This window comes from Rhinolophus sinicus, chromosome 15, assembly GCF_057876585.1.
Source record: "Rhinolophus sinicus isolate RSI-liver-muscle chromosome 15, RSI-T2T, whole genome shotgun sequence".
NCBI classification, from domain to species: Eukaryota; Metazoa; Chordata; class Mammalia; order Chiroptera; family Rhinolophidae; genus Rhinolophus; species Rhinolophus sinicus.
Window position 1 is genome coordinate 111,252,657 of NC_142515.1, and position 19,144 is coordinate 111,271,800.

Sequence of the window (19,144 nt, forward strand, 5' to 3'; positions counted from 1 at the left end):
AGGGAGTTGATATTGTAAGACATTAGAAAATGATTGCAAGTAACATGGCTTCTAAACACAGAAGCTTTTATATCGATGATAAGCTTTCTTTCTTAGTAAACCAAATACTTCAGAATCAGGCCCTGTCTCCTTTCTGCCTAGGTTTATTCCTGAACCCAACCTGCCTCCCCTGCTGCTCTACGATTCAGCATCCCTGCCAGCCGGCGCAGACCCACAGCAAGTGATCAATATTGACCAGATCCGGGAGCGGCTCCCTGAGCTCCCCAGCGTGACCCGGGACAAGCTCATTCAGCAGTATGGGATGCTGCCGGAACACAGCCTCACCTTACTGGTAGGCATTGATTGGAGGCTCAGGAAACCCAGTTCAGCAGCTGAGGTACCGCTGTACAGTGGGCTCTGCGTGGAGGGGGCAGATTGCCTCAGTTGTACGATAGGTGCTTCTGAAAAGAACAAGTTGTGATAAACTTCGCTCACCACCCTTATTGGTAAATGGTCCTCATAAAACCAGAAGCAGAATCTCATTTCTTCTGTGTAGAAATGAATGGCTGCTCACAGCCTTTGTGGAGGCTTCTTGAAGACGGTCTAAATGTTATGGATGAGCGTTTTCCCACGTGTCTGCAGGACAAAAGAAAATCCATGTATAGGGTTTCTAGCAGTATTGAACCATGACAGGGTCTGGCAGGAAGTTAGGTTCTCAAAAGCCAGCCAATTGTTTTACTAATTGTGGAAGAAAATATTTATTCCACACAAAATACTGCACAGTGACCCAAAGTGTCAGCCCTGTTAGGCTTGAGGATGCATCTGAAGGGAGCATTAGAGAATCTGACACCATGAGATCTGCACAGGGATTTTTCCATCCTTCTCAGAGCTGCTGGGGGCTTTGCAGCTCTCTTTGTCATGGTAACATTACAGTGATCCGGCGTCAGCGAGTGGAGCGTTTTGTCACAGTTGTCTGCTCCTTGTCTGTTGGCGAGGAAGTAGAATGTTTTGCTGCTCCATCCTTCAGGGACTAGGTATCGCCACACTGATTTTTTGTAGCAGCAGAATCTATAGAAACTGGAGTTTTGCATTTTAATTGACCAACAATGACTACATGAGGGTATTAGGATATATAAGTTTATATGTAAATTTATACAGGCCAATGACAGCAACCCAGCCTTCTCTGGTACAAGGTAGGCAATCGAATGCTTGTTGAACGAATGATTTTTCTCTTTATCGTCTATAAATCAGCTAATTTGAGAAGGATGCAGAGAGTCACATGTGAAAAGTCCCCCTTTCCTACCAAGAATGAGTAGGCACGATCGGTTATTTCCTCATACTTTAGGCAGAGTTGTTCACTGTCTCCTATGGGCTGCCGGCATAGCTTATTCCTACCTCTGTGACACTTACATCTCTGTATTTTAATTACTCATCAGTGTATCTTGTTCAGCTCCTTGAAGGCAAGGACCGTTTCATCCTCTTCCCGTTCCTCAGCACAGTGAGCACCGCGGCCGTGCTGACAGCCAGAACTGGGGCTGTATTTGTCAGTCAGTCAGCGTCTCGCACAGAACACCTTTGAACCAGTGTTTTTCCTACGTTGATATAACGAAACCAAGCTTAGGTCTTACACATCTTCCCTGCCATCTTGATCACTTGAATTTCCAGCCCACTTGACATAAATTCCAGAATAAATACTAAGTGCTAAATTCCAGTCCTGCGTTTTGTGACATAGCCGCCGGATTCTCCGGGGCAGAGGAGGACAGGGACCAAGGCCACCCAGCCAAAAGGCGTCAGCTGCCTCTCTCCACTTGGCATTCTTCCAGCTGGACAAAGGCCACTGTTGCAGGTGGTGGATGATGAACCCGGGTTTCTTGGCTATTTCTTTGCCCAAGACTGTGATTTCCGAGAAGTATGCACCAAATAGAATATTAAGTTCTTTTGTGTATCAGCTTTCTTAAGATACGTGAAAGGAACTTTCTGAATCTCCTCTCAAGAATATGGCTTTTTCTCTTCGAGGCACTGTCTGAAAGTAGATATTCCCTTCAGAGAGCATCCCTGTAGGACTGTCACACTCAGCCTCTGATGACAAGCATGTGGTGGGCGGAGCATCTGCCTCTCTTACCTGCTGCACGTAAGTTCTCTGAGGGCAGGGACATTTGCACGTTTGTGTTTGTGTCCCAGGCTCCACTCACCTGTCCTGACAGTGCCAGAACCGAGAGGCCTTGAATAAATGTTTGCTGAGGAGTGGCAAATGAGTGAGTTTATGTTTCCCCCTTAGGAAACCTACCTTCGGTCTATTCAGTTCAATACTTTTATTAGCATCTCCTATGTAGTATGTACTGAGACAGAGACAAAGTTTTGTTTTTTTGTTTTAAAAAGAGATGTTTTCTTTGCTTTCAAAGAGCTAATTTATATACACACACAACAGACACCACAGCTGACCAGCCCTGGGGCAGATTGCAGTAGATGAATGTAAAATGCAGGAGGGGGGCCCAGAGGAGGTCGTGATTGCCGTGATTAGGCCAAGGGGGAAACATCAAGAAGAAGGTAATTTTTGAGCCATTTTTGAAGGGACTCATGTTTTGATACCTTATAAATATGCCTATTTTTGTAGCCTGAAGATAATGAATTAGGTGATTGGTTTGTTTTTGTTGTTTTGAGGGCTAGTGCTTGAAATATCCAAGATGAGTGAGAAGAGAACTCGCTAGGAATGGAAAGAGAATGATTCAGACAAATTGTTTTCCTGAAATTAGGCGTCCTGAGCTCTTTATGACTGTGTCATCATTGGAAGCTGAGTTACTCATAACATACCCGAAAATATGTTCGTATTTTTTCCTGCCTTCATCAGAAACACAACAGATTGCTGAGAAGGGCAGATGCACAAGTCTAATGAACCATCTTTCAATTTAAAGCGTGCCCAGGAGTATTCATTAAATAAATAGCAGTGGTGGAGGTGTGCTTCGCAGAGCGTCAGCTCCATGCTCTGTGCCTTTCATTGCTTATTAAATTAAGCATCAGCACATACCCACCCCACACACATGCCTGACCCACAAGTGGTAACTTCAGAATTTAACTCGAGTCTTTAGTTTGTCTTGTTTTATTGTGTGGTAAGCACTGAATTACTTACTGTTAAGTTATGCTGGTTATTTACAGAGAGCGCTAGTGTTATATCTTAGCATTCACCATGATGTCGGGCACATAGTAGGCACTCAGTGAATATTTGTTCAGTGACCGAAGGATGGATGAGCGCGTGCATGGCATTTCTATGACCAGTACTCAGGAAAGTCCGGGAGAAGTAGTGTTCCTGATAAAAGCATCCCTGTTTCCAAAGGTCACACACATAAACCACCCTTTTGACACTGAGCAAATTGTGGAATGATGCCTGTGTCACTGAACGCTGGGTGAAAAGACCTGGATTGCCACTTCAGCGACACCCCATACCCCAACCAGATGCCAGTCAGGTGGTCTCTCTGACTCATCTTCCAAACTGGTTTCATTTGGACATTCAATCCAATCTACATTCTGAGTTTCTCTCTTAAACCCTCCTGCTAATCCCCTCCCAACAGAAACCTGTATTACTGTTTTCTTCCTCCCGCCGCTCAAAAAGTGTCTTGCCCCACCTGAAACTTCAACCTAGTTAGCCAACCTTGCTTCTCTCTATTATGTCAGATTGCCTTGACGTCTCACTTCATTTGTAAGGATTAAAGAATAGCAACGTGGAAGCTGAGATCCAGGTATTAGAAACATGAGAGATTCTAGTGGCGTTCCAAGTCCTTCTCTGAGTCAGTGCATCCAAGAGGAATTATTAGAATGATCGAGATTATGTGCATGTGCATTTTTCTTAGCAAACGATCCCAGAGTGATGTCTCTGGGGGCATCGCTTCCTAAACTCGGCCTCACCTGACTCAGTGAATGCAAACAAGTGGTAGTTCTCTGCTGCCTAAGCAGCACAGAAAGAGGCCGCCCACTCACAGCCTGCTCTGCAGTGTAATCTGTCCCCAACCACCTTCTGAGGCACATGCGCATGTTCTACCTGTTTTACAAGTGAGGGGACAACCTCTGCGGTTGAGTACAGGGCGTTAAGTAAGGGACCTCCCGAAGCCTGAGGGGCAGCCAGGGTCACACCAGGCTGACTTCCGGGCCCGGGTCTTCATTCCCACACTACTTTGCTGTCTTGGATTCCTTAATGGAGAAAGTGCAGTTTTTACTTTTGTTAACATTAATTACTGCCTTACGAGTCCCACCAATGCTTTGTGAAGCAGAGCCACAGAACGTCAGTTCATTTAAAACTTCTGACCACCCTTCTTGGTTTTTAAGATGCCAGGCTGCCTTATAAATAAACGGAAAGTGCTGTCCACTAAATTTAGTGAAAATCAGTCAATGCCAAAGAAAAACAGAAATGATGTCCATTTTCCAAGTAGAAAATATAAGTCCGAGAAAAGAAGTGTAAGCTCTCCTCTGCACCTTTATTTATTTTGTTTCTTAAGCTTATGCCTTGGGTACTTGGCTGCTTCAGACTGAATTACTGAGATGGGTCTCCACATAGGGCAGAATGTGTGGGGTTTGTGGGAAGATCCTGGTGCCTCACGTCGTGCCACTTGGCACGTGGTAGGCACCTGGTAAGGAACAGATATGAGGTCACAGGGTGACGGGCCATGTGTGAAGTCAGTAGGCAGGAAGATTTCAGTCTCATCTGGCACGGGAGGTCCAGTAGAGGAATGGTATAGCTTCCCCCACTTCGCGTTTCTTGAGGGCCTGCTGTACTCGCCGTGTGCCCTGCGCTGATGTCCAGTGTAAGAACTTGATCTTTTCTGTGTTGCTTTTCACCCTCCGAGGTAGCCCTACCTCGGGGGCGTGGCTTAAAACACTGACTAAGAGACAGATACCCTTGATTCCAGATCGCGCCTCTGCCACGTAGGAGCTGAGAGGGCTCTGCGGAGTCCGCTGCAGCTGTTCCTGTCCCCAGATTAGAGAAGGGGGTGAGCTGCATACCCCAGAGATGATAGCAGAATCTTCACTGCATCTAAACAAAAAATGTCTAAATACAGCCAAGCAGACCCCCCAAGAAAATGCTGCACACACTGAGAGCCAGGCAAGGCAGAATGTTAAGAAAAGTCCGGCGTGGCCCCAGGGAGGCTCTAGAAGGACGTGGTAGTCACCGTCCAGATCCGTGACCTGTGCTGCCATTTTTTCTGTCTGTCTTTGTCTGCAACTTCAAGATGTGTAGTCGTCTTTAAACAACTTCATTTCCCCCAGCTGGTTATTCACCATTTAAAGTCATAATCCTTTGTTTCTGACATCATAGAAAAGGTTAAGGTGTCTCCCAGGGACAAAGGAAACAGAAACGATATCATGACTATGGTTGTTAAATGGATTTTTTTTTCCAAGAGATTTGCTTTGAGTCTTTATTAAGCTTGAAATGGCCTGGTTTTCTTTCTGGATGAATTGTCTATAAAATAATTTCCCTTGATAAATATCTGTATATCCCGTTGGCAGCACTGCTCTAAAGCTAATAGTTTGGAAAAGCATCTGAAACCATATTGACTGGTTTTAGACTGCCCTGACTGACTGAGGAGCGAAGTACTCACCCTCTAACTACTACCGAAGGAAAATCTATTTAGTCAACATCGGCACTCACCATAGCTCAGCTCCATGCCACTTTCGAAAGAGATTTTATTCTTCGTTTTATAATATTACACCCAGTGCTTGCCAGCTTAAGGATGTTAGCCTGTACACTGGAAAAATAGCCAATATTTTGTTCTGGTAAAATTGAATTAAAAAAATGCATCTTTTAACTCTACTCCTGTAAAACCAACAGTTCATATATTTCAGATGTAAGTGAAAAAGGCCCTTCAGAGATGAAGACTCTTTGGGCCCAGAGCCCCTCAGGGACCTGGGGTAAAAGTGCAGGAAAGATTAAAAGGTCCCGGGTGTCCAGCCTTGGGGACTCTCGGGCTCCGCCCCTAACCCATTCTGAAACCTGATTTCCTGTTTGTACAATCATTTCCTTTTGAGGACAGTTAACAGAAGGCTGGTTCCTTCCATGTTGGACCCATCGGACGACGGTGTTTTTAAGGACATTGAAATGTGATTATAATCAGAATTGTTTCCAGACAGCATGCTTTTTGTGCCCCATTCTTGCAGATAGAGTCATCTAATTATGCCTGTCTGCTGTCAACTTTTATTACCTGAGTTATTTGGATTTGGATTATCCAAGAGCAAGTCTTATTCTCAAATTGGTTTTCCTCAACAACTCTCGTAGAGTTAATGCAGCTCAGAGAATGTACACTCATTTTCACATTAGGCTTTGCTGGGAACAACACAAGTGAAATTGTTGGGACCAGAGTTGCTCAGATTTTAGGGACTCCCAAGCTCTGCTGGGAACATGACCCAGGGATGCAAATTGTGGAGACCAAAATAGGACTGTAGATCTCTCTAGTTATATGTTCCTCGAAACAGACTAAAGGCTATAGCCTTGGTTTTTCTGGGTCAATTTCAGAGATTCTACAGATTCCTGTATTTTTCTTTCTTTCTTCTTTTTTTTTTAGTTTTAAGTGTACAAAAAATGTAATAGTTATACACTTACACCCCTCACAAAGTGATAACCCCCCTCCCCCAATCCACCACCCCTCTGACATCGTATATAGCTGTTACAGTTCCACTGACTCTGTTCCCTATGCTGTACTCCACATCCTGTGACTAGATATGTATCGAATTATAGTTGACATTAAGTATTATTCAGCTTCAGCTTCAGGTGTGCACTACAGTGGTCAGGCATCTACACAGTCCATGAGGTGGTCTCCCTAATAAGACATGTGCCCATCTGACACCCTACAAAATCTTTACAACATTATTGATTATATTCCCCCAACTATTTTTTGTATCCCTGTGGCAATGTTGTGGTTACCGATTGTGCTTTTTAATCCCCTCACCTTCTCCCTTTTCCCCAACCCTCTCCCATCTACCAACCCTCAGTTTTTCCTTTATGTTTCTGAGACTATTTCTGTTTAGTTTGCTCATTTATTCAGTTCTTTAGATTCCACATATAAGTGAGATCATATGGCATTTGTCTTTCTCCGTCTGACTTATTTCACTTAGCATAATATTCTCTGGGTCCATCCATATAGTTGCAAATGGTAAGATTTCAATCTTTTTTATGGCCGAGTAATACTCTATTGTATAAATGTACCACAGTTTCTTAATCTAGTCGTCTACCGATGGGCGTTTCAGTTGTTTCCACATCTTGGCTATTGTGAATAGTGCTGCAATAAACATAGGGGTGTATATATTTTTTCAAATTAGCGTTTTGGATTTCTCTGGCTACTTAAGAGTGGAATTGCTGGGTTATAAGGTAGTTCCATTTCCAGTTTTTTGAGATACCTCCATACTGATTTCCATAGTGGCTGCACCAATCTGTAATCCCACCAGCAGTGCACGAGGGTTCCCTTTTCTCCACATCCTCGCCAGCACTTGTTTGTTGATTTATTGATTCTAGCCATTTTGACTGGGGTGAGGTGGTATCTCATTGTGGTTTTTATTTGCATTTCTCTAATGATTAGTGAGGTCGAGCATTTTTTCATATGTCTGTTTGCCATCTGTATGTCCTCTTTAGAAAAATGTCTCTTCATGTCCTCTGCTCATTTTTTAATTGGGTTGTTTGGTTTTTTTTTGGTGTTGAGTTGAATGAGTTTTTAATAAATTTTGGATATTAACCCCTTATCAGATGTATCATTGACAAATATCTTCTCCCATTCAGTGGGTTGCCTTTTTGTTTTATTGATGGTTTCCTTTGCTGTGAAAAAACTTTTTAGTTTGATGTAATGCCATATGTTTATTTTTTCTCTTACTTCCCTTGCCTGAGGGGATATATCAGTAAAGATATTACTAAGGGTAATGTCTGCAAATTTACTTCCTATATTTTCTTCTATGAGTTTTATGGTTTCAAATCTTACATTTAAGTCTTCAATCCATTTTGAATTTATTCTTGTGTATGGAGTAAGGAGGTGGTCCAGCTTCATTTTTTTGCATGTGTCTGTCCAGGTTTCCCAGCACCATTTATTAAATAGACTGTCTTTACCCCAATGTGTATTCTTGCTTCCATTGTTGTAGATTAAATAACCATATAAGTATGGATTTATTTCTGGGCTCTCGATTCTGTTCCATTGATCTATGTGTTTTTATGCCAGTACCGTGCTGTTTTGATTACTATAGTCTTGTAATATGATTTGATGTCAGGTCAGATCCCTGTATTCTTGAAAGTGACAATGGTGGTTCAGGATTCTGGCTTCCTCATGATATACGAGTACTTACATGGAGAGTGGTGTCTCTTATGGTGGCCTCGCACCACCAATTGATTACCTTTTGGTTTTCCCCACTGAAGACTCCTCTGGATGAGTCGTGTGTGTGTGTGTGTGTGTGTGTGTGTGTGTGTGTGTGTGTATTTATCTGTATCTATATTATATATATATATATATGTGTATATATATGTATATGTATATGTATATAGAGAGAGATAGAGAGATATATATAGGTGATATAGATATAGATATATATAGAGAGAAAACACCAAAAAAATGTATACACATTTTAAGGAAGGAAAAAACTGTATTAAAATTACGCTGATGCTGACCACTTTGAGCACCTCTTGTAATTGCAAAAGTCAAACATGACTTGTGTTCATGTTTTATTATCGGTATATATTGAATATTACTATTTTAATATCGTTTTTTCCTTTCTTAAAATGTGTATGCATTTTTTGGCACCCTCTATACTCGTGTGTGTGTGTGTGTGTGTGTGTGTGTGTGTGTGTGTATAACTACAGATATACTTATATATCTATATATAATTTTTTTTCTCTTTTCTCATACTGAAAGATTTCCATAGACACTTCTCGTTTCCATGAAAAGCAGATGGAGGACTCATTCACAGCACAGATTCAATCCCTGCCCCACTGAACCATCCACTCCTTAATCTGGCCATAACTTCTGCTTTCTGCCCTAGACCCACCACTCTCTTGGGCCCCCTTAGCTAATTTCCATTTCCATCCCAACACTAGCATTTGGTGTTATTTCTGGGGCCATATTTCACAAAGTCGGTAGATCTGCGTTTTGTTTTTCTCACTTTGAGGAATGACCAAATTCACAGGAATAATGAGGGAACACCAGAGCCCCCCTTGATAGGCACATGCTGGGCCTTCTTACAGTGTGTCCAGACATGCTCAGTGGGTGCTCACCCCCACATCCCTGCCACTGCAGGAGGGTGTATTTCCAGTTTGTACCTCCACAAAATGACACATCATGACATGTGAGAGCCTTGCCCAGTTGAGCCACTGTCATTCAGTCCACAGATGCAGGGTCCCTGTACAATCAGCTGCTCCCACCACAGGCATGACCTGCCCGATGATCTGTAAACCCACACACGAGTTACCCATGTTAGAGGAGTTAAGAGTTCAATGAAATACAGGACGCTTAATGCCCAAACTATAGGAGCTGTAGTGGGATTTACTTTGTATTGCCAGAAGGCATTTCAGAATTGGGCAGTGTGTTGGTTTGGGCGTTCTCACCACAACTTCTCTGAGGAGAGGGTATGGAGGGGCTGCAGAAGAGAGGCGGGAGGCAGAGGAGCCATTGTCTTCCTCCCCGACCTGGGAACAGTTGTGTCCAGGCCATAGCATTGTGTGCCACGTGGCCTAATATACACTGGCAAAGGCAGAAAGTGAACTTGCCATCTTCTCTTAATTTCTAAGCTAATTGCTGAGAGCCTTTGCAACATTTTTAATATGTTACACACCTCTGAACAGCTGGCAGGTCTCAAATAAAATAATGGACACGGTGGGAAAGGGCATTCTTTTGATGAGCAAGTTGCTTCCCGTCGTGCCTGGCCCTAGTAAGTGCTGTCTTGGTTCCCAAGGAGGCAGGGACATGACCTTTCTTTCATCAGAGGCAGCAAAACATGGAGGTTCAGAGTGTAGACCGCAGGGGTTCAAATCCTAGCTCTCCTGCTTTCTTGCTATGACCTCACGCAAGTTAGCACCTCGCTGCCTCCTCTGTAAGAGAGAGTTCCAGTACCTGCCTCAGAGGGTCGGTGCTGGAATTAAATGAGTTAATGTAGACAAAGCCCTTAGAACCGTGCTTGGCACCTATTATTGCTGTTAAAACTTACTGTTATTATTAATATCCGGCACCTATTATTGCTGTTAAAACTTACTGTTATTATTAATATCTGTGCCATTAGTAGCAGCAGCAGGAGCCTTGTGCAGCTCCCCACAGGGCTGCCTGTGGATCTCTGTGTCTCGCAAATATTCTGGAAATATTCTTGAGAGCCTTTTGACGAGTCCAGATTGCTAACCTAGGGTCCCTGTGCTGCCAGCTCACTCCCTGCCACATAACCAGCTGTTCTCAACTCGTACTTCGTGGGCTTTTTCTTCCCCGAATGTGCCACTCGGCAGCTGTCTCTATCAGGTTTCATTCTACTTCTAAATATAGTCCAGCTAATTTCTGCCCTGTCATCAGATTCACTGGGTGTGTGACTTAGACGGAACAAGAATGGCAGTTGAGAAATCATCCTCCATTCTCTACTAACTGGATTGTCTTCCGACGTTTTATCATGTCTGAAGGCAGACTGCGCAAGACAGCTTTGGGGCACATTGCTTCCAGGGCCAGTGAAAGGGTCACCGGGGTTCCTTCCCCTGAGCGGGCAGTGAAGGCAAGGTGGTCCCCTGCCTTGCCTCACAGCAGCATGGGCTGGCTGACAGATGCATTTGCAGTGGAGGGTTCCCGTCAGCGTCTACCAGCCGACCTGGCATTGGCTCTGGGTGTAATTGAATGCTTTGGGAAATTTGATTAAAATGTGAAAAGGATGCTTCCTGGTCATAGAGCTGTAAAGACTGTCTGGTATTATCCAGAAGACAGGGCCAGTTGTCCCTGCTGCTTTAGCTATCTCTAAAGGAACAATTAGAGTTACACTTGGCCGGGAGACTTGACGCGCTGTGTGGCTGAAGTTCAGCTCTGTCTGATGTAGGGTAGATTAGTGCTGAGTCCAGTGCTCGCTCGTTGCCTTTGAGAAGGGCATTAAGGGTCCCCTAATGCCATGGCCTTTCTGCGTCGCTCCTAATACTTTTTCTATGTAAGGGAATTACTGGCCCACTGTTTTCCTCAGAAATCCAGAAGGCCACACTGCCCCGTTCATCAGGGATTTCTGAGATCTGCACCAAGCATAATTGGCCTTTGCCGATCGCACAGAAAAACTAAGACGACCTTACCTAGAATGCTGTGCGATTTTTTCCTGAAAAGCGGGCTTCTGATCTAAAGAGCCAGAGCGGGCACCCATGTGTCACTTCTTATTGATCCCTTGTTCTCTGGGAGGCAGCAGCTCAGCTTCCATCAGCTCCGCTACCTGTCGCTCACCCCATCAGAATCACAGATTTTCACGTCTGCCTCAGACTGTGGACTGAAATCATGGATCCCCCAGTGGAGCACAGTTCCAGCTTGCAGAGGCTTCATCACAGCACTGACATGAAAAGACAAACAGAAATCTGACTTGCCATGTTATCCATCCAATAAAAAAGCCACCCAAGGGGAGAGGAGTAGATATTCATCACGTCTCAGAAACTCAGCCAAGCCTGTGCGTTTTAAGTGCAGTATTTCTAGGTGGACTTAGAAAACCTTTTCTTGGCAAAGCAGAGTCCTCCTCCTGACAGCTCTTTTCAGCAGTGGGCCAGCCTGTCTGGGTTAGGACAAAGGGAGCTCTACCCGTCTGATTTGGTCCGATAGCACTGGGGTTTTCTACTTCCCCAGTGGTTGGCACAGTATTGGGGGGTCGGAATACGTTTCCACGAGTTAAGCAGACCGTCCTCTGTACACTGCCTGCATTTGCCTTTTTCTGCAGTCAAGCTTTTGGCTGCTGAGGCGGCCTTTGCTCTGGTTTAGCATGAGCAGAATAACAGCATTGGCTTGAAAAGAGATGCAAGCGATCATTATGGGATTATTCAGTTGGCTTGTCACCAGAGCATTTCTCTGTTGAAAGGGGCATGTAGATTTTTTTATTATTATTAAGGAATTTCTACCTTAGCAACTGTGTGCCTATGTGTGTGTTGCAGCATCTGCAAAAGCCAAATTTCCGGAGAACTTGTTGTTACTATATCTTGCTTCTTCCTAGTGTCTGATTTTTCCAGAAAGTTCTTTTGTTTAATGAAGGTTCTCTGAAAGGGCGAAGGGTGAGAGCCTTACCTGCAGTATAAAGCTAAAAAGGAATATTTCAAGGAAAGTGTAGTTTGAGTTGAATTTCAGCAGGTTGGGGAAATCTACCTACTTTAAATGTGTCCCCTCTGTATTTGGAAACTTCAGCCTCCCCTGTGTGAGTAGAACATATCTTTATTTTTCTTACCGAAAAACAAGGGGTGAAAAGGATGCTTCCTGGTCATAGAGCTATAAAGACCAAATGTCTTGGTTCTGTCAAATCGATCTGAGCTGGCAGTTAGTGACTTGGATTTTCTCTTATGCGTAATTGTGGCAATTTTAATAGTTAATGGTGAACATGGTATGATAAGGAAAGAGTGTTCCCATGTGATATAAAACAAATACACATGGTGAGTGGATCCCACCCCACTGACATTTACCAAGCAGCTGCCATGGTCTAGCACTGATTTAGCTCTAGTTACAGCATGAACAGGACAGCGTGGCCCCTAACTCACAGAGCTGACAGTCCAGAGGGGGAGAAATGGTGGCGTCTTCTTCAAACAAGGCCCTTGGTGAGCCACCCCAGCTGATGGTTTTCACGGAGCAAGATGAGAGGCAGGGTCAGCTGGGCCCAGGTTGGTTCAGAGGCCAGGAAGCTGCTGCGCCCTCTGCTGGTTCCGGGCTCTACATGGGTCACAGGCACCCAAGTTCTTCCTTTTGGGAGGATGTGAAGATGAACACGGGGTGGGAGATGAGGGTAAGGGGGATCGAATATATGGTGATGGAAGGAGAACTGACTCTGGGTGATGAACACACAATGGGATTTATAGATGATGTAATACAGAATTGTACACCTGAAATCTATGTAATTTTACTAACAATTGTCACCCCAATAAATTTAATAAAATTAAAAAAAAAAAAAAAAAAAAAGATGAACACGGTTCCAATCCACTTCCAATTTTTCAGAGGTGGGATATTGTGTTTGTTCCCTCTAGGTTTGCTTCTCTTACCTTCTTATTCTAGCAACCACTTGGACTTCCAGCAGAGGACAGGCCAGAAAGAGACAGGATGGTAAACTGAGGCCGAACATGGTGGGCCTGAGGTTAAAGGGTGCAGGGTACACAAGGGTGACACCGAGGGAGGGAGGGCGAGTTTGGGGGATGGCAGATTTTTCCATCCTCTGCTCCCTGAATTCAGGGCTCTGAAATGTGTTCCTTCCTTTGAGAAAATGCTACATAAATACATGGTGATGGTAGCAGAAGAACACTCGCTATTTACCAAAAGTGATCAGGAGTTGCTGGTGACATCTCTGTGTTCAGGAAAGAACGAGACAGTGTCGCAGAGGAGGCAGAAGGTGGCAGTTTGATTTGCCTTCAGAATGCTGATCTTTCATTTTTTTGGAGGTTTTATACAATTTTTTTCTTTCTTTACAGAATGAAGTTGGCCTACTGGAGTTCTTCCAAAATGTGATAAAAGAAACTAGGGCAGAGCCCAAAAAAGTGACTAGTTGGGTCCTCAACACTTTCCTGGGTTTTTTAAAGCAACAGAACCTTGCTGTCAGTGAGAGGTGAGTGGGGTCTGGGGATTTCTTCTTCCTTTGTAATGGACTCTGTCCAGAAGCAGCTGATACAGGGCAGGGCTAGTGTGATGCTTTACCTGTTCCCCCTCAGTCTCCTGACAAGACACACATACCTCTGCAAATTCCAAATTCAGAAGCTGTTCTCCATCACATCTGAAAACTCGCTTGTTTGCTCACATCTCTGACTGTCCGTGCTATCCTTTGCACTGTGCTGGGGCTGGGGGCCTGCCGGGGAATAAGACAAGGAGGTGGTAAGTTTGAGGGGGCTACAGACCTACCTATGAGAGAACAGACAGTGTCCTCAGTGTGAGCCTGTTACGCTGGAGGCGAGCTCAGGGCCGTCAGTGTGCAGAAGGGACGTGAACTGAAGTGGGGGCAGGCGCCCGAGGTTTCCCTCAGAAGGTGATGTTTGGGCCAAGTCCTGAAGCGCTAGTGGGAGTTGCCAAGTGGAGGGCCGGGCCGGGGCATTCCGACCAAGAAGGCGATTGTGCGACACACAGAGATAAGCAGGCCCGTCGGCTCAGGAACCCGGAAACTCCAGGGTGCTGAGGCGGGCTGGCAGGAGCGGAAGGGAGAAAGCTTCAGAGGGGGGCAAAGGCTGCCAGGAGTACTTTGCATGCCTTCCAAGAGCTCTCAGAAGCCATAGATGACAAGCACATTCCAGTTTTCCTTTGGTGGGATGGGATGGGAGAACAGACTAAAGGCAGGAAGCCCAGTTGGGAACCTCATCTAGGAGCGTCATTGGAAAGTGCCCCAGGCCTGAGCTGAGGTGGCAGTAGCAGGGCTGAGGTGAGGTGGACATGGAGAGCAATGATCTCATATTGGCACAACGTTCCGATTTCTTGCTTGGACAAGGGAGTGAAATGAAGGGCAGTGTTTTTCAGTCTAGTGGGAGGTAAAGGAAGAGAAATAAACTGAGAAGGCCAGGGTGAGGTCAGATGCCATGTTCCTTTTTGGACATGTTGGGTTTGAGCTGCCTGTAGGACAGACATCCCCCTCGTGGGGATAACCAACAGGCAGTCAGATAGACGCAGCTACAGCTGACATACCTGGGAGGTACAAATCTGAGCATTCTCGTCTGTTCCTTATTCAGCACATGTTAATTTAGACTCTGCTCTGTGCTTAGCTTGGGGGAGACCAGTCAACATGACAGACGCAGTCTCTGTTTTCAGAGCTGACAGTCTGGAAGCTGGTGATTACAGAGCAGTGAGTAAGATGCTCTGAGAAAGGACAGTAACAGCTAAGCTAAGACCTGAGCAAAGGCTGCATAGGGTTGGTTAGGCCAAGTCCCAGAGACAAAAAAGTGCTGGCGTCGGGAATGGCACGTGGGAGTCTGGGCACAACTCTTCTGGGAATGCAGATACAGAACGTGGATTTAGCAGCACAGACATGGTACTTGACGTCGTTGGAGCCGATGAGAACTGTCAGGACACAGCGTGAGGAGATGGCTCAGGAAGGCCCTGAGACTCTCCAGACTTGAACTGAGAAGCATGGGCAGAGAAGAAGGAGAAAACCCAGGAGAGAGTTGATGTCACAGAGGCCAAAGACGAGGCGAGTTTCAAGAAGGAAAGAACGAGCAGCCGCTTTACATTAGGGGTTGGCAGGGGAGAGACGTCAGAGGGACACAGAGGCAGATGGCAGGACCCTGGCAAGGTCCCCATCACTGTGGAGCGGGCTCTTGGTGCATGTGTCATTGTCTCAGCAGCACCCAAAGCCGTGGAGAAGTGAAGTGGAGAAGACAGGCATGAATTGATACACGATTCCCAAAAGTTGTTTGCTCGGAGAAGTTAACTCTGTACAAGGCCCACTTCCTGTTCAGCCTCTTGTGTGCAGTGTATCCATGTATGTCACGTGTTAATGTGGCCACGTGGGGTCAGTGCTATTCCTTACCTGGCTGCTTGCCAGCACTGGCCTTGGATGAGTCCCCTCTCTGACCGTCAGTTTCCTCATTGGAGATGAAAATGACCATACCTGCCTCCAAGGGTTTTTGAGAGGAAAATGCACAGTGCCTGGCCCACAGTGGGCCCACAGTGTTAGTTCCTTTGTCTTTGCCATGTTGACATATTAAGTATGGCCACCCTGTTTCCTGAACTCCTATGGCATCTGCTGCCTTTTCGTCTGATTCCCGGCCTCCCAGATTTGACTCTATTCAAAAACTCCAGTCTCTACACTGAAGTACTGCGGCCATTTAGTGAATGCTGGAGCCATCTGGAAGAGTTTATGGAGGAGATACTACACACCGAAGCCTTAAAGGATGGATAGGCTTTGGTGAGGGAGAAAGCTGGGCAACACCACTGGGAGCCAAGGCACGGGACTGACAATGAACTAGCATGTGTTTGGACCAGGGAAGAGCATAACTGGTAGGAACAGTGGGTGGAAAGTGGCATAAGAGCACGGTTGACTGTATAATTGGAGTAGAACAGGAGCACGGAGGGTGTGGGTGGTCACAGGGGAGTCACGCTGAATCCAGGGAACAGGTGTAGAGCAGCACCCCCCAGTGTGTGGGGGGTGAACAGGACCCACCTGGCCTCAGGAAGTTCTCCGTCTCCTGCAGAGGACTAGACTTCTGCATCAGTCTTTTAGCTCCAGGCAGAATGGGGTGCTTCTTGTTTTAGAACTCTACATAGTGCAGTGGGAGCAGAGAAGAGGGAGATCATGTTAGCCAGAAGAAGCCAGGAAGGTTCCAAGATATGGTTTGAGCATTTGGAGGAGCTATAAATCCGAAAACTTTGAATTTATAATTCCTGTATTGTTGGCTATGATTCCTGAATTTTAGTCTTGGCAGAGACCTTCAGGATCTCCTGGTTTGGCTCTTTCATTTAGCAGATGAGGAAATCGAGGCCCTAAGAGGTCAGGTGGTGGACCTCAGGTTGCACCGCTGCTAGGACTGGAAGCCAAGTCCCCTGACTTTCAGGTCACTTTCTTTATATGTTGGACTGAAATCAGGGGTTTGCTAACAACCATGTTGGTAGCTTCTAAAGGAATTGAGGTTGATAAATTGGCTTGTTGCGTGAACTTGCAACCTGGTATTTACCCAAGCAACTCATAAGCACTAGAGTTTTAAGAACCCAAAGGGTACTCAATTCGAAACTATACATTTGACCCTTGGACAACATGAGTTTGAACTGCACGGGCCCACTTATATGCAGATTTTTTTTCAATACTGTAAATGTATTTTCTCTCCCTTATGATTTTCTTAATAAGTTTCTTTTCTCTAGCTTACTTTATATAGAAATACGTATGACATACAAAATATGTGTTAATCGACTGTTTATGTTATTGGTAAGGCTTCCATTCAACAATAGGCTGTTAGTAGTTAAGTTTTAGGGGAGTTAAGTTACACACAGATTTTCAACTGCACGGGGGTCGGTACCCCTAACCCCAGCATTGCTCAAGGGTCAACTGCAGTTGGTTGTTCCAAAATCAGGGAAAGAGGAAGCTAAACAACAGCTCTATTTTACAATATATGTTGAATAAGAGCCAAGGGGCCCAAATCCAGCTGTAGCAGCTCTCTTCCCACACAGTCCAAAGACCTTTTAGCTGGATACCAGCCTCATCTTGGAACAAACATTAATTAATAAATCACCTCAGCTACTAGGATGCACATTTTCAAAGCTTAGAACAGCAGTACTGCAAAGCTAGCAATAGTCTTATGAAGACACCTGGCAAGGAACACTCTAGAGATCAAGTTGGCAGGAACTAATTTTGCAAATCAGCATTCATCTTTAAAGACCTCAAAGACTGGGGTTTAAAGGGTCTAACCAGAAAAGCTCTGTTGAACTTGGCTTTTTAATTATTTTGAGTATACTGCTTTGAAAGTTGTGTTTTTGTTAGTATTAATAACAGGTTTGATTTAGTTATGAAAATGGAAATTACAGATTCTTTGACCAAGGAATCTGGTAAAATCGTGGAAGTTCAACTGTCCAGTTGTGCCATCCAGTTGAGTACCCTGAACTTCCAGGTCAGCTATGGCAGCATAGTTTCCGGAGGCTCTAAGAAACCAGGGGAGGCTTTTGAGCCAAGAAGGGACCGATAGTGACAGGCAGATTCGCCCCACAGTGTGATACGGGGGATAGCATCCAAGAATGGCGCTGCAGGAGTTGGGATCCTAGTAGAGGTCATTGTGGCAGGCCTGATTTTATACAGCCTGTGAGCTAAGACTGGTTATTACCTCTTAAATAGACTAAAACAAAGAAGAATATGTGACAGACCGTGGTTGGCCCACAAAGCCTTAAATATTTACTATCCGGGGCTTCCTAGAAGTTTGCCAACTCCTGGTTTAGGACATGTTGTTTGGATGAGATGGGACCTCTTGAGAGGTAGTTGAGTGTAGTGGGTAGAGAGAACTGGACCCTGAAGAAGCAGTGGCAGTCTCGGGAACAGGTGTGCTGTCCTCCTTCACCCGACTGAGGTCGAGGCAGAGAACCACAGAAAGGAGCACCGAGGCTACTCATCCTTAGCAGACAGGAAGTAGAAGAGGGATAGTCAAGAAGGAGGAGGAAAAGGGGTCTAAATGTAGCCCAGAAGTCAGGGTGCAAGAGGATTGGGAAAGCTGTTATGTTTGGCAGCAAGTGAGGGGAGGTGGTAATTTGAGAAAACAGCTTCTGTGGAGGGAGAGGGTTAGAATCCAAACACCATGTGCTTACGAGGGTGAGCGACCGCTCCTGTCGCTGCCTCTTTATTGCTAACACAAGGTACGCAGTCAGGAAGAAGCAAGGGACTGCGAGATCACTGGCAGGCATTTTCTATGCAAGGGGAGAAGTGAGCCCTTGTGAAGGTGAGGGGTTAAGGCCGCAGAGAGCAGATAGAAACATCGGAGTCAGAGCTTTAGGAGCTGAGAGTGACAAGGTTAAGAGCTTGGGTCGAGGGGGTGGTTTGATGCACTAGGAGGGGGACACCATAGAAAATTCTGCATCTTGCATTAGCTGATATCCTCACGAAGTGGGAGGTGAGGTATGTGCCGAGAAGGGGAGTGGGAAGGAAGGTTTCTAGAACAGTTGCTTCGGTGGGGGCAGCAGGTAGGGGCCAGGACATTAGCAAAATGGACGACAGGATTATTGATCAACAAGGGCGACCTGGATGTCCAAATCCCGGTGTCTCCTCCAGGAGCTTCTGTGTCCCATGTTAACAGAAACAGACAAGATGGACTTTGGGCCTGCGTGAGCTTGGTGATTGAGCTGGGCAGCACATTTTTAGGGTACAGCTTGGTGGGAGCCGGGGGTCGGGGGTGTGGTTGTAGAAGTGTCAGGGCATCTGCTCCCACAACCCAAGCTGGAGATGGAGTTGTGATCCTAACGGAGCTCTAATGGACTGGATGAAGAGGGAGATCTGGAAGATCCCGTTTCCCCTCCTCCATAGATAGGCTGGCCTTGGGATTAGAGACAAGCACACAAAGCATAAGCCTTCGATG

The 19,144-nt window shown here is 45.5% G+C and overlaps 1 protein-coding gene and 1 long non-coding RNA gene across 3 annotated transcripts in view; one reads left to right on the forward strand and one right to left on the reverse strand.

Moving 5' to 3' along the window:
- The window catches only part of GATB (glutamyl-tRNA amidotransferase subunit B), an 80,925-nt gene that overhangs the window by 47,156 nt on the left and 14,625 nt on the right, over positions 1-19,144 (forward strand). For both annotated transcript variants that reach the window (XM_019722812.3, XM_074338446.2), the window contains 2 exons: positions 142-331; positions 13,589-13,722. In XM_019722812.3, the coding sequence (XP_019578371.3) occupies positions 142-331; positions 13,589-13,722 (324 nt within the window). The remainder of the gene's footprint in view (positions 1-141; positions 332-13,588; positions 13,723-19,144) is intronic.
- LOC141572741 (uncharacterized) lies at positions 8,708-16,690 on the reverse strand. The gene is made up of 3 exons (XR_012498190.2): positions 16,258-16,690; positions 13,848-13,959; positions 8,708-11,487 (listed from the first exon to the last, which is right to left on the reverse strand). It is a non-coding gene; the product is annotated as an uncharacterized LOC141572741 (long non-coding RNA).